Source organism: Lipotes vexillifer, unplaced genomic scaffold (genome assembly GCF_000442215.2).
Source record: "Lipotes vexillifer unplaced genomic scaffold, Lipotes_vexillifer_v1.1 scaffold71, whole genome shotgun sequence".
NCBI classification, from domain to species: Eukaryota; Metazoa; Chordata; class Mammalia; order Artiodactyla; family Lipotidae; genus Lipotes; species Lipotes vexillifer.
Window position 1 is genome coordinate 5,644,581 of NW_006793703.1, and position 13,404 is coordinate 5,657,984.

The window sequence follows — 13,404 nt, forward strand, 5'->3', positions numbered from 1 at the left end:
CCTGCCCCACGCCCCACGAGGACAGGAACATCTCTTTATATCAGACTGTTTCCACATCACTAGGCGGGGGACGACGGTGGGCTGAGACATTTAATACTGTCAATGTTAAAAACAGGGCAGGACATTAAATGTCCTCCTCTTTCAAAGTGACGTCGCCAGGGGATGATGGCCCAGCTCAGATACAGGGGGCCCAGGGGACCCAGGCCCTGCCGAAGGCTGGGTCCACAGGGTGATGACTCCTCTACTCCAGGTGGCTCAAACACGGAGTCTCTCACGACGCAGCTGAAAACGCCGACCTTCTCAGATAACAACGGATCACTGAGGAGCCTTCTCCACCCACCTCCTCTCCCCTGTAAGAGGCAACACAATCAGGAAAATCGACTGGACCAATGTGGCCGGGAGCTGTGGCTGTCCCACAGCAAGGACTGATGCCGACCGGGCTGGAGGCTGTCCTCAAACCCTCAAACTGCTGTGTGTGGTAGCAAACTACTCGGGGGTTCAGACGAGACCCGGGGGAGGAAGAGGACGCTGTGACCAATTTAGAGATGAAGCATCACTTCAGGCAGAAACACTGGGCTGGCTTTCATGTTGACTGTGCCCTCGAAAGCAGAGCTGGGCACAGGGGGCCCGCCAGGAGGACCCGAAGGACGCTCGCCTTTTTTGGTCAAAGCGACCACAGGAGGAAGAGGTCCTGCTCAGAAATTTGTGCAACAGTCACATGACGTCTAAAGAAAGGGGTCACATCACAACCAGAGGGAGGGACTTCCAAGGCGAATGGGGGCACCGGGGCCGGAAGTGGAAGACGGAGAGGGGGGCTAAGGAGAGCCCTGGACTCTCGGCACACGAGCCTTCCATACCCGGCGGAGCGGTTTCTCCTGCCGCCCAGAGCTCCTGCGCTGGTGTCCCCGGTCCCCGGGCACTGGGGCCAACACGAAAGCGCAAGAAGCCTGGAGAGTCTGTCTGCTGCGAGAGGGGTGCCACACGTCACGTGGGCACAGGAAGGTGAGAACACGAGCGAGGCCAAGAGTCCCGAAGTCAGCTTACCCAGTGCATCAAGTTTGGCTGTAAGTATGCATTGCCTGCTTCTTTGGCGGTGCGCGGGCCTCTCACTGTTGTGGCCTCTCCCGCTGTGGAGCACAGGCTCCGGACGCGCAGGCTCAGCGGCCATGGCTCACGGGTCCAGCCGCTCCGCGGCACGTGGGATCTTCCCGGACTGGGGCACGAACCCGTGTCCCCTGCATCGGCAGGCGGACTCTCAACCACTGCGCCACCTGGGAAGCCCCTGCATTGTCTTTTAAATAGAATTTTTAAAAGCCTTTTTACAAGTTGCTCGGCTCAAGTTTTAGAACATGAATAAAGCCGGTATCGTCCATTAAACGGCATCAAGTTAACAAAATAATAAAAGCCCGAGCAGCCTTGACTTCGCTGCAGTTCACCCTAAATTCAGGCCAAGACCTAGGAAGGAGCGGCCTGGCATGCTGACCTGGCACCCCCAAGTGTAGAGTGACAACGGCGGCGGGGAGCTGGCCAAGGCACTGGCTATCCCTCGGATGGGCTGGCGACCCTAGATGATGCCACCCAGAGCTTGCGTTCAGGGAAGGGCACTTTGTAGAGAGCACGCCTGTTGTTCCAGCCCCTGGCCAGCGTCCTCCTTCACCCTCTCCCGGGGGTCCGCAGGACCTGCTCCCTCCACCTTCAGGCCCAGGCTCCCCTTCCTCGGTGGCCACAGCCCTGGGCTCACAGCCTCCCCCTCTGCCTGGCTCTGGGGGCCGCGGGCCTGACAGCAGACCGCAGGGGTCTAAGAAGCTGGTGAGTGGAGAGGAACCGGGTGAGCAGTACAGATCCACCCCTGCCGGAGCCCAGGAAGGACGCAGATGCGAGGCTCCTCCCTGGATGCTCAGGGCAGGCAGGTGGGGGGAGGACAGCACGGGTGGAGGGGCCTAGAGACTTGTCTAATTCGGGACTGAGATGAGGGAGGTGAGGGGGCAGTGTGGACGTGTGGCCTGTGGCCACAGACCTCCCAGGGGAAGGGGTAGGAGGTCAAGGACAGAGACCCACGGGTTGAGGGCCGGGCGAGGGCACCTGCGACAGAGCCGGCCGGCCGGCCGGAGGGGTGAGCAAATCGGCAAACGAGGTGTGGGGGGGACGGGTGTGCCTCAGAACGTGTGACGGGCCAACTGTGCGGACGCGGCTCAAGCACAATCCCCGCCTTTCTCCGTGGCCGGGAAGGAGGTGTGGGGAAACACGTGCTCACTCGGGGGTCGGGCCAGCAGGGCTCGGGCACGGAGGAGTCGTGGGATCCTGGTTCTACTGCCCACGTGTCAACCTCTTAAATGTGTTGTCAGCCCCATCTTCTCATGGGAGTTTTAGTTTCGCATCTTGCCAACTTCCATTTTCACCAGACCGTTCAACATCCCCTCAGACACAGCCCATCGCCATCTCCCCAGGAAAGACTCACTCGCTTCCCATTTCCATCCAAGCCCTGTGCACTGACCACGCGCCAGATACGAAGCCAAGAACCCAGCTGCGTCCCGGCTCCGTCATCCAACAGCCCCAACACGGCTGCTGCCCGGACTCGCCCAGGTTGCGGGTCAGGAACGAAGGGGTTAGAGAAACGAGGCAACCAGCCCAGTCGCACAGCTCAGCGAGTGGAGGGTTGAGGCTTTCCTGACCCCAGAGCCAGTGCTCTCATCTGGGTCCCACCAGAGCAGCATTCTTAACCCTGGCTGCGCACTGGGAGCCCCAGGAGAGCTGTGACAAACACCCATATAGGATGCCACCCCCAGAGATGTCAATGATTCAGTTTGTGGGGACTGGGACCTAAATCAGGTTATTTTTTAGAGCCCGCTCCACCCACCGGTGATTTTGACATGGAGCCAGGGCGGGAAGCAGTAGGCCACCGACTCCAGGATGGCGAGGGCCTCGCCTCTGCTCTCCTGGCTGTGTCCCGGTCCCCGGTGCTGTGCCCGGCTCGTGTTAGAAGTGAAATAAATCCTTGTTGAACGAGTGAAGGAACGAAAGCATCACACTTTCCCACCAAGGGTGCTACAATCCTTCATCTTCCTGACCCCAAAGTTCTCCCACCACCGGAGCACGCTGACTGGTCCCCAGGCTACAGACCCTCCCTCCTCCTATCCCCTTCCCACATGGACACAGAGTCATCTTCTCAGGGCATCACTGTCATCCTATCACCCACCCTCTGTCGTTCAAATGTTTCGGCACTTGCTCCACGTTGATGGACACGGTTGCGACCCCTTCATCTGGTATCTAAGACCCCAACGTCCTGGTCCCAACCTATCCTTGCAATCAGATTTTCCACCACCCACGGATTCTCTGCTCTGCCGGGCGGGCGCCCTCCTGGTCTGCAGTGCGAATCTTGCGCATTCTTGCCACAGGGACTTCATCACGCGTGTCTGTCTCGCTCCTTCACCCACGTCTGGATTCCACCCGTCCGTGACAACCCGACTCCCCGACCATATGCCTTTGCTCTCTGCCCCCAGCCCCCCAGGAATCCCTCCCAACTCTGAACCTCTACACCAAGAATCTTACTCGGCTCCATTCTTACACGGCTTCTAATCATCGTTTCAATGTGCACGTGTCCTAATTTCCCGACTAAATTGTGATCACTTGAGGGCAGCAATCTTACCTCCCAGGCAGTGACCAACACTGCACATGCTCTGTGAATGCCGCTGGGCATCCAGCGTTTCCTGTCTCGGGGCGAACGGCCTTACCTGTAATATCTGGACTGCAAGTAGGTGGAGCACACAGCCTTTGACACGTGACTGGCTGAACCAAAGTCGATGACCTTGACTCTGTACGGTTGTCTAGATGGATCCACCAGCATGATGTTTTCCGGTTTGAGGTCCGCGTGGATGAGACCTAGGCTTTTTAGCTTCATCAGGGCCGTGGCGACCTGCTGGAGGGCCGGGCGAATGGATTTGAGGGGCAGGGGGCTGAACTTGTTCTGCTTCAGAAAGTCATAGAGGTTCTGCTCCAGCATCTCAAAGACCAAGCACGTGTGATTCTTGTGCTGGAAGCACTCGTAGGCACGGACGAAGTTGAAGTCGTCGGCGCTCTCGGTGCTCAGGCGGGCCAGGATGCTCACCTCGATCTGACCTTGGCGGGCGTATGACGGGTGGTTCTTCAGGATCTTGATGGCCACAATCTCATTGGTGCCCCGTTTCCAGCACTTGACCACTTGCCCAAACGTCCCTCGGCCCAGGAACTCTAAGACCTCGTAAGTGTTGGTCATGGAGCACAGCACCTCATGCTGGACCAGCTGATAATCCCCCTCGCTGTTGGAGCCACTGTTTTTGGAAGTGGCAGTCGAGGTGGTGGCAGTGGCTACAGTGGCCCCACTCGCATTATTCTGAATCATGGGTGGATGCTCTTCGATGATCTGCACGCTGCTTGTGTTCTCGATCTCCTCACTCTTTCGCTTGAGTCCGCATTTTTGGTAGGTATCAAGAAGGCTCACAGTGCTGCGACGCATGAGGTTGTGCGGTCCGCCGAGGACTGGCCCGCTGACGGAAGTGCTACCTGCTGATGTCACGACGATGTGCCCGGTGCTTCCTGGGAAGATGATGGTCTGCTCGTACGGTAGGCTGGGGTTTGGGATGGGCAGGGAGGCGCTGACGGTCGTGGCGGCTGGCTGGGATGGTGGCGCGTTCTTGTTCTGGCCATACACTTTGCTGTGGGAGCCGTACCCGGTCATGTCCCAGCTGGAACTCGGCTCTACTTTCAGTTTCTTCACGCTACAGAAGGCACTTGATTGAAGGGTGTGAGGGGAGAAAACTTGAACATGTGAGGCCATACCTGTGAGAAAGAGAAAGCGAAAAGAAATATCTTAGTCACCCTTACACGAATGAACGCGACAGAGCCACTTCGGTTCTGACCGGCGGCATGGGTCCTAGAGTATACTGTCTTCTCACTTCGAAACAATGTCGGAAAAGTGAATCTATTCCGCCCAGAAGCACCGGCTGGTCACTCAGTCTGTGGGCTCCAGGGGTTCCAGTGTTCTGCCCGCCACCATCAGGAGGGTGGGAGACTTGCAGGGCGGGAATACAGTCAAGACTCAGAAACACAATTAGAATACACAGAACTTAGTTCGTTATGTAGTTTTTTTTAAATAAATATTGTTTGTGGTAGAAACAAATTCTTCCTCAGTTCTCACTGGGCTGCAATCCTATTAAAACTGAACACTGTATCAGGTGGCCCAGCTGTCACATACTTAGCTGTCTCACATGGCCAGCTCCTCTCTGTCACAGGCCCTAAGACTGTCAGGCTTACTCATGTGAGGAAACAGCTTCCACACAGGTCCGATCACAGAGACACTCGTGATCTGCTAGCTTCCGGATGAACCATAATGACCCCCTGGCATCTCAGACACCTTAAGTAATTCTGTAGGGCTGAATCGACCAGCAGTTGGTCTGATGTTTTCATTTAGATAGTCTGAATCATTTTATCAGCTTTGTTTTGGAGGGGAGGAGTGGGCAGCACAATTCATGGGCTCTATTCACTCAGCGCTCCTGCTAAATTTATCTATCAATAAATTTATCTAGAAAGTAATACTATTTCATATCAAAACCTCACCCACAATTTAGATAACCTCAGAAATCTGTAAGACCATAACTCTGGAATGGCTGTACAATTTATAATTACGGTGATAGTGGAAACAAACAAAAATTCATAAAAATTAATTAAGGAAAAGTAACAAGGTGATGAGGAAGGATAAGTCCTTACAGGTAAAAGCAGAAACACTGCCCATCTTCTAAGCTGCAGTTGAGAAACATTTCCTATAAAAGCATAAGGAAAGTGGGGTTTCGATCAAGCACCGCTGGTGTTTAGCGATCCCAGTGTTCCTGGCTCTCTGACCCCCTAGCATTACCTAGGGTAGTTATTTAACATTTTCCTTTTCTCCTCGTCACCCATCACCCTAGTCCACCCTCTCTCTCAGCAACAACCCATCTTCCACTTTGTCCAGAAGCCTGAGGCCAGCAGCCTTGCTGTCCACCTTTATTCTCTTCATTTCAAAACACTCCTGAATTCGCATCCATCCTCCAGCCTCTCTTCCATCTTTCTGGTCTCAGAGGAAGAGGTGTCTCTCTGTTCCAACACTAAAAGTTCCCCCTATTCTCATGATTCAGCCTCTCTCATTTTCTCTTGACTGCTACGCTCCCTCCGCCGTCCACTCTGATGGCTTGCAACTTCTCCCTGTTGATTGGATCCAAGTCCTTAGTAGGTACTTAATAAAGTTTTGCCAAAAGAATCAGTGACAATCTTTCTCTTCTGCCTTCACATCTGCACATGGCAACTCCCAACTTGGAAGGTAAGAGGAGTAACAGGCGTATTCTTCCTTTTGACACTTCCCTTCTTCTCACCTGTAATCAATGGTTTATGCTGCCTTTTCTTCAAGGCTCACTCCTTAATCCATCTCCCCCCACACATACACACACTACAGGACTCTGTTCTTAAAGGTAAACGACGTCCTAATTGCCTAATCCAATGGCCCTTTTTCAGCCTCTAATCTCTTTGACCTCTCGGCAACTGACCAATCTGATACTGCTGACCACGACTTCCTTCTTGATGCTCTTATCTGTGCTGTGTGCATCTGTAACCTCCCTATCCCGCGTCTGACTGCACATTGTGTGCTGGCTGGTTCCTCTTCCTCTTCCTCCTTTAAAATGTGGGCGTCTCCAATGTTTGGACTCTGTTCTCTCTGGATTGAAGCTGTCACCTCTATGCAGGCGACCCCGACACGTCCATCACAGGTGAAATGCTCCCTCGTGCCTTCCAGTGACGTATTTCTGCCTCCTGCTACAAAATCAAGGATGATCTTCCAAAGGTGAACTCCTTACCTTTTCCTAAAAATCTAGCCATTTCACCCTCCATGATAATGTCCGCACGGCTGTTCATAAAATATTCTTCTGGTCACTTGGTTCCAAACCTTTGAGGATTCTTCTTTGCCTCCACGGACAAGAAGATTTGGAGTCTCATTTCTCTGTCCTTCAAAATGTCTCTTGTAACCATCTCTTTGTTTCTGTTCTTGCTGCCTCTTCCATAGTTAAAGCATTTATCACTCTCCAGTAGACAAAAGCAAGCACAGACATCTGGTCTACCTGAGCACTCTTTCTTCCTCTAATTTGCCCATATTCAGCCACCAGATTATCTTCCTAGAACATTTCTAAGCATGTCACGTCTCTGTCCAGAAACTTTCAATGACTCCTTAGTGTCTAGAAGATAAATTCGAGGACTCTTAACACCTTCACATTTTTATTTCAACTGCTTTGTTGGCCTCACCTCCAACTATTAACCTTCCTGAACCCTCAATTTTAATTAAGCTGTTCTACTCACTGTTTCTAGAATGTCTCTTACAGTTCCTACCTCCACGCTCTTACACAATTCCCCCATCCGACATGCCTTCACCTCTTCTCTCAGCTTATCCAAAGATAAGACAATTCAGACGCCTCCTCTTCCCAGACAACTCCAACCTACACTGATATTCCCAACTCTCCATTCCTAAGGCACTTACCATGTGCACTGCCCATTTGCCCACAAGCTGCATTTCTGCCTTGCAGAATCTCTTGTCTTAAATTGAATTACTTATCTTTTGTGCTATATAACTTTTTATACGTTTAAGTCACGTTTCCATAACCAGGCTATATTCGGAAGGCGCGAGCTACAGGTTACACTTCTTTTTTCCCCCCTAGCATTAAGCCGGGTTTGTTACATACGGGAGGCACTCAGTTGATGGAATAAAGCACTCTAACTGATCAGGCTTCGAGGAGAGCTTAGTTTTCTAGCTATAGAGCAACTACCAGTCACAAGCACCTATGGAACCTGGCCTCACTCTGGAGAATAAAGAAAAACCTGCCAATACTTTTCCACCCAAACTAAGGCAGAGTCCAGGCGGCTCCTGTCCTGGGGTCAGCAGTCATGTTCTGTCTATACTTCATCCCGGATGTGCTCGCACTTCCCAGTGGCAAACTCAACCTGTCTAACACCCAGCACCTGCTCTGAACCCTACCTTTGACCCTGATCCCATAGATCTGACAGAAGCTTCCTTTCTTGTTTGGTTCCTGAACTCCAATATCTACTTGTGCAATATGACTATACTTTTGTAGACAGCCTTCTGCCTGACAAAGACTATTTTGGCTTTGCTCATTCAGAATTCACACCTTACCTGTTTCTTCCTATGGTACTTTTTGTTCAAGTCAATCTCCCCTTAATTCTATAATAACACAGAAAATAGCTCTTCTATATTTATCAGTATTAAATAACCACATTGTTCTAGATATTTTATACAATATAGAATTGACCAATCCCTCTGCTTTTAGTAACGTATCCACTGAAGGGGCAAAGCAAGAAGCCGAGTTTGCCCCTTACTGCTCCATCCTCAATGCTTTGTGGCAGGAGGACAGGGAGGGGGGCAGCGAGGGGTCAGAGGTGGCAGGAGAAATATGCTGATGTTACATAAAGCAGATGTAGCTCTATTCTCTGTTTCCACTGTTTCAGAAAAATCTTGGTGGAAAGGCCAGGGTGTAGCAGTGGAATTTTACAGAGGGGAAGAGAATGGCTCATGACTTATTTGCTACTGGGATGACAGCCAAGGGTCATCAAATTGTGGAAACTGTCACTGGGTACCTCTGGTGACATTCGCGGGATCAGAGAGGAGCCCTGCATGGCTAGAGACACCCTTCGCCGCACCGCCTGCTGCAGACTCTGGCCTGGCCTGGTGTGGCCACTGCTGCTCCTTTATAAAGGTCAGCAGCCACTATTCTAAGAACTAGATTAGCAATTCCCGATACAGCCTTATTTCCCCCTCCAGCCTGACTGAGACATAACACATATAAAATCGTGGCAGTTTAACGTGTACAACGTGATGATTTGATACGAATATATGGTGCAAGACGATGATCATAACAAGGTTAGTTACCACCTCCATCACCTAATTACCTTTTGTGTGTGTGTGTGTGTGTGTGTGTGTGTGTGGTGAGAACATTTAAGATCTACTCTCTCAGCAGCTTTCAAGTACACGATACCCCGTTGTTGACTACAGTCACAGGCTGTACGTTAACATCCCAGAACTTACTTATCTTAGAGGTGGAAGCTTGCCATCACAGTCTTATTACCTTTATTCTGTAGCAGAGGCCATTTTGCTCTGCGAAGCAAACTGCTCAAAGAAAATACAGGTAAAGAAAGTCTTCAATAATAATAATAATAGCAATTATTATTATTACTACTACTGCTGTTACTTATTTTTAAGTCTCTAAACTATCTTATAAGTGATAAACCGTTGCTGATAGTTGCGTAGCGTAGCCTCAAAACAATCCTACAGGAATAACCAAACTTATGGCCAAACATTTCTCCTTGAGAGTATTTTTTGGAACAAGTACTCCTGATTCGTGGAGATCCCAGGGATCCCAGCCCACACCCTTTGCATTCTATTTATTCAGATCCCCAAGGCTGGGGCCGAGGAAGGGGAGGACCTTTATGTTTTCCACTCTAGGAAGAGCTGTTTCCTCTCATTTCTTTCTGTGTTGACCTTTGTGCTCTTCAAGGCCTGCTGCCCTCCTTATCTGTCAATTTTCTTCTCAGAAAAGGCAGGAGGTTTAATGGGCATGTTCAGTTTGATCCTATGTCACCATTTCAATCACTTTTTAAGTCATCTCTGCCCTTCCTATTTGGTTCTTGGAAGAGGAAGTGAATTTTTCTCCACTTTCCTTGGGGGACTGGGAGGCTCTTACCATATGGGTGTGAGGGCAGGTTTTGAGCCCACGGGGAGTGAGGCACCAGGGAAATCACTGTAAGATAAATCTACGAAACTCACACCTGCTCCCTAGAGGGGGCCACGAGACCCAGACCGTTCCACAAGAGCCCGAGTAGCCTCCCAAAATAACTCCTGACAGGACTGCCGCATTGTCACTCATGTGAAAGCACAGTGAGTCACCACAATTTAGAACTAAACTTTCTAAAAGGCACATCGCTGTTACCATCTGTCTCATAAGAAGGTCAAAATTATAAACATTGAATATTAGATAGTCATCAGGGCCTTGCATGCTTTTTAATGTTACTGATACAAGTTTATGTAGATGCTATAAAAGTGACCAGTAAAAAGCATTTAAAAACTAATTTATTAAAATTTAAGTCAACTTGTACTACACAACTGTATGTAATATGTCCTTCCTTGCATATGGCAAATGAAATGCAGCTCCTATAAAATAGGCACTAAAATACATCCTATAGTTAGCAGAATTAAACTCCATTATTTGTAAGAAGTCATTTCTTATTACCACAAAGATGAAAGACTGCTTCTTTCATGCCCCAAACAAATCCAGGTCCCAGCTACCTAGGGTGCATTTCTGACACTGCTAAAGGCAGTGAAAGCACTGGGCCCTCTTTTAGCCATTTTATTCACATGCTCATTTTGCATTTTTAAAAAGATATGCACGAAAGTCTGCATCTCAAAATAATATTTTTAAAACATTCGCCTTCTACTCTTTATTAGAGCTGCCATTTATGTCCATAAAATGCTATCACACTTGAATTCAAACCCTATTACTCAGGAGTCTCATGATTCTCCAGATTTTAAAATCTTGAGCACCCAGTTAAGTACCAGGCTCTGGGCAGGATGTTTTACGAACAGGGTAAACGTACATCTGACTTTGGGACAATCCAGAATTACCCTTGTTATTCCAAATGAATTAGTAAGAGCACCCTCTCCACTTCCATTCTTATGAGCGTCCTAGTTTGAAAACTAGGAAGTCGAGTGATGGGTTCAGGCTCCTATAATAAGTGGAAAAACCAGACCTTGACCCCAGAAGTTCAAATCTGGGTAATTCTATGTGCCACTTTGTCTTAATAGTTTAAAGAGAAATTTATTTTTCTAGGGTTAAGAATAATTTTTTCCACCTTAAAAAAAAGGATAGTTAAAAATCTTTGTGAGCTTCCTGAGCTCTTAAGTCACAAGAATTTTTAAAAGGTCAATTTGTTAAAGGATTGGCTCATTTAGTTCATTTTTTCCACGTATTTGCCTAGTTTCTTCATAATTTTATATTTCACAATTAGATGAACTGTAAAGTTGCTTCACATCTGAGTACATTTCCTTTCCATTTCACCACCCCAAAATTATCTACTGGAAGATCAGACTCTGCCGATACTACAGGGATGAGTGAGGGTTCAACTATGATTAAAAAAATAATTAAGCTGAATTCAATTTCACTGGACTCTATCAAAGCTCGAGAGAAGGAACTATAAGCGAAACAGCAGCACCATTTTTACCAGTATGTAAAGTTTAATTTTGGTGTTGCAGATCACCACTCAGAATCCAGTTATATTATTAGAGAACAGAATCATGAACACCTTAGTCTGGGAATTTCCCTGGCAGTCCAGTGGTTAGGGCTCCATGCTTCCATTACTGTGGGCACGGGTTCCATCCCTGGCCAGGGAACTAAGATCCTGGCAAGCTGCACAGTATGACCAAAAAATGAAAAAGAACACCTTAGTTTAGGAGGTGCCAAATTCCCCACTTCCTATAGTCCTTTGGCCACACACTTCTACCAAATAGTAAGTATTTGATAGAAGCTACAGATCTTTCTTTTTTTTGTACTCCAGAACTCAAAGGACGGATTAATTCCCATACCCAGCTGACTGCTATATCTCTCTTACATATCACATTATGCATATAAGGTATAATAACATTATAGAATATTTCAAAAAATATACGAATGTTAGAAATACGCATCTGAATGGACATTAAAAACGCCTCAAAAGGGTTAATCTGTATAATCATTGATTACCATAATTTGACGCCTCAGGGGGTTGAACAGTAATAGAAAAATTTTCTTCACTGATATACGTAACAATATTCATAAATTTTAATGACAGTAATCCTGCTTGTCAAGTTTATATATTTCACAAGTAGTACAGAGATAATTTCAGGTTAGCCCATTTCTAAATAATACATTTCCAAAACAGTGTATACGAAGTGTCTATGGGGCTTGTATATCATTTTCCATCAAAGTCTATTTATCTGCTAGTTGTGTAATGTTAAATGTGGACTGTATTCCTCCAGAGCATAGTTTAGGATCAACCACAAGCTCTACAGCATTCTTTATCAATAATGACAATCACAATGCTACTGGTTCCATTAAGGGCCCTCTATATAAAAAGACTGGAGTTGGGGACAGAAGGAAGCACAAGACATCTAAGACATGGGCACTGCGCAGAAGGAGCTTAAAATCTCATGGGGGTGCCAAGTTCAGTGCAAAGTAAAAAGGACAACTGGCAATTCTGGTCAACATAAGCAACTTGCCAAAGTAAATGCAACAGGAGTTCAGAGGCAGGAATCACTACGGGCGGTGGTTAGGCAAGGGTTTACAGGGGAGGTAAGTAACACTTGAGCTGCGACTAGAAAGATGTTAATATCTTTTGAAGGGCATAAGGACAGTGTTCCAGCTCCTGCTAACTGGGTGTTGGGGGCTTGCAGCCAGCACTGTGGTCTCTGCCCTCAGGAAGCTGAAGCTTTGCTTGGAGACAACAACTTAGGAGCATTTAATACATTAACAAATGCTCACCCCCAACGTAACTACCAGTCTACACTGTGTGCACCAACATCCTACTTACCCAGAATTGTCCTCTCCTGATAATTTCAATCTTCTAGAAGCAATTTTTAAATACGGAAAAGGCTGGTGTGAAGCCCTACCACTAAAGCTACTCACTTTATACTGACTATCATCTAACACTCGATCAACAAGTCGTAGAGGGGCTATCGTTACTGGGTTTGCTCTGTGTGTCAGATTCCAGGTGCGCACAGCCCCACAACCTTAAGGTCGGGTGCATTTCCCATTTTACAGATGGGTAAGTGGAGTGCAGGGAGATGACACGGTTTGTCCAAGCTCATTTTACTACTAAAAGCAGGGCTGGGATTTGAACTAAGGTCTGCCTGACTACCAAATCTGTGCTGTTAACCCTTCTTCTTCATGCTTTAGGGTCTCGGAGTTAAAGCACCAAATAGGTACCAAAGGTACCAAAACAGCCAAGGCAAAATGAAAGCTGGTGTGTGAGAGGAGACTGATCTAAGGTATGGGGCACACCGACTGCACGCCACCTGGTAAAACAATGGACCCCACGACAGTAATCCCAAGTCTCCTGCATTTCTCTATCCTCTGGTTATTATGACATCTGGGAAATACAACGACTCAAAACTGTTCAAATAAAATAAATTTACCTCCTGAAAGAGGTAAACTTCACTTCTCTGACGTACAGTGGCACCGTGGACAGAGCACCGGTCTTGGGTGAGCTGACCTGGGCTGCCCTAGCAGTCCAGTGGGGAGGTAATGGGGACCTGCACTGAGGACCCTGCCTGAGAAAACAGAAAGGAAGGAGCAGAAACATAAGGCTGTG

General features: G+C 48.3%; 1 protein-coding gene across 2 annotated transcripts in view; it reads right to left on the minus strand.

The window, feature by feature from the left end:
- Positions 1-4,813, minus strand: part of HIPK2 (homeodomain interacting protein kinase 2) — a 128,675-nt gene extending 123,862 nt beyond the window's left edge. For both annotated transcript variants that reach the window (XM_007466613.1, XM_007466612.1), the window contains exon 1: positions 3,732-4,813. In XM_007466613.1, coding sequence (XP_007466675.1) covers positions 3,732-4,813 — 1,082 coding nt within the window. The remainder of the gene's footprint in view (positions 1-3,731) is intronic.
- Positions 4,814-13,404: the final 8,591 nt, after the last annotated feature.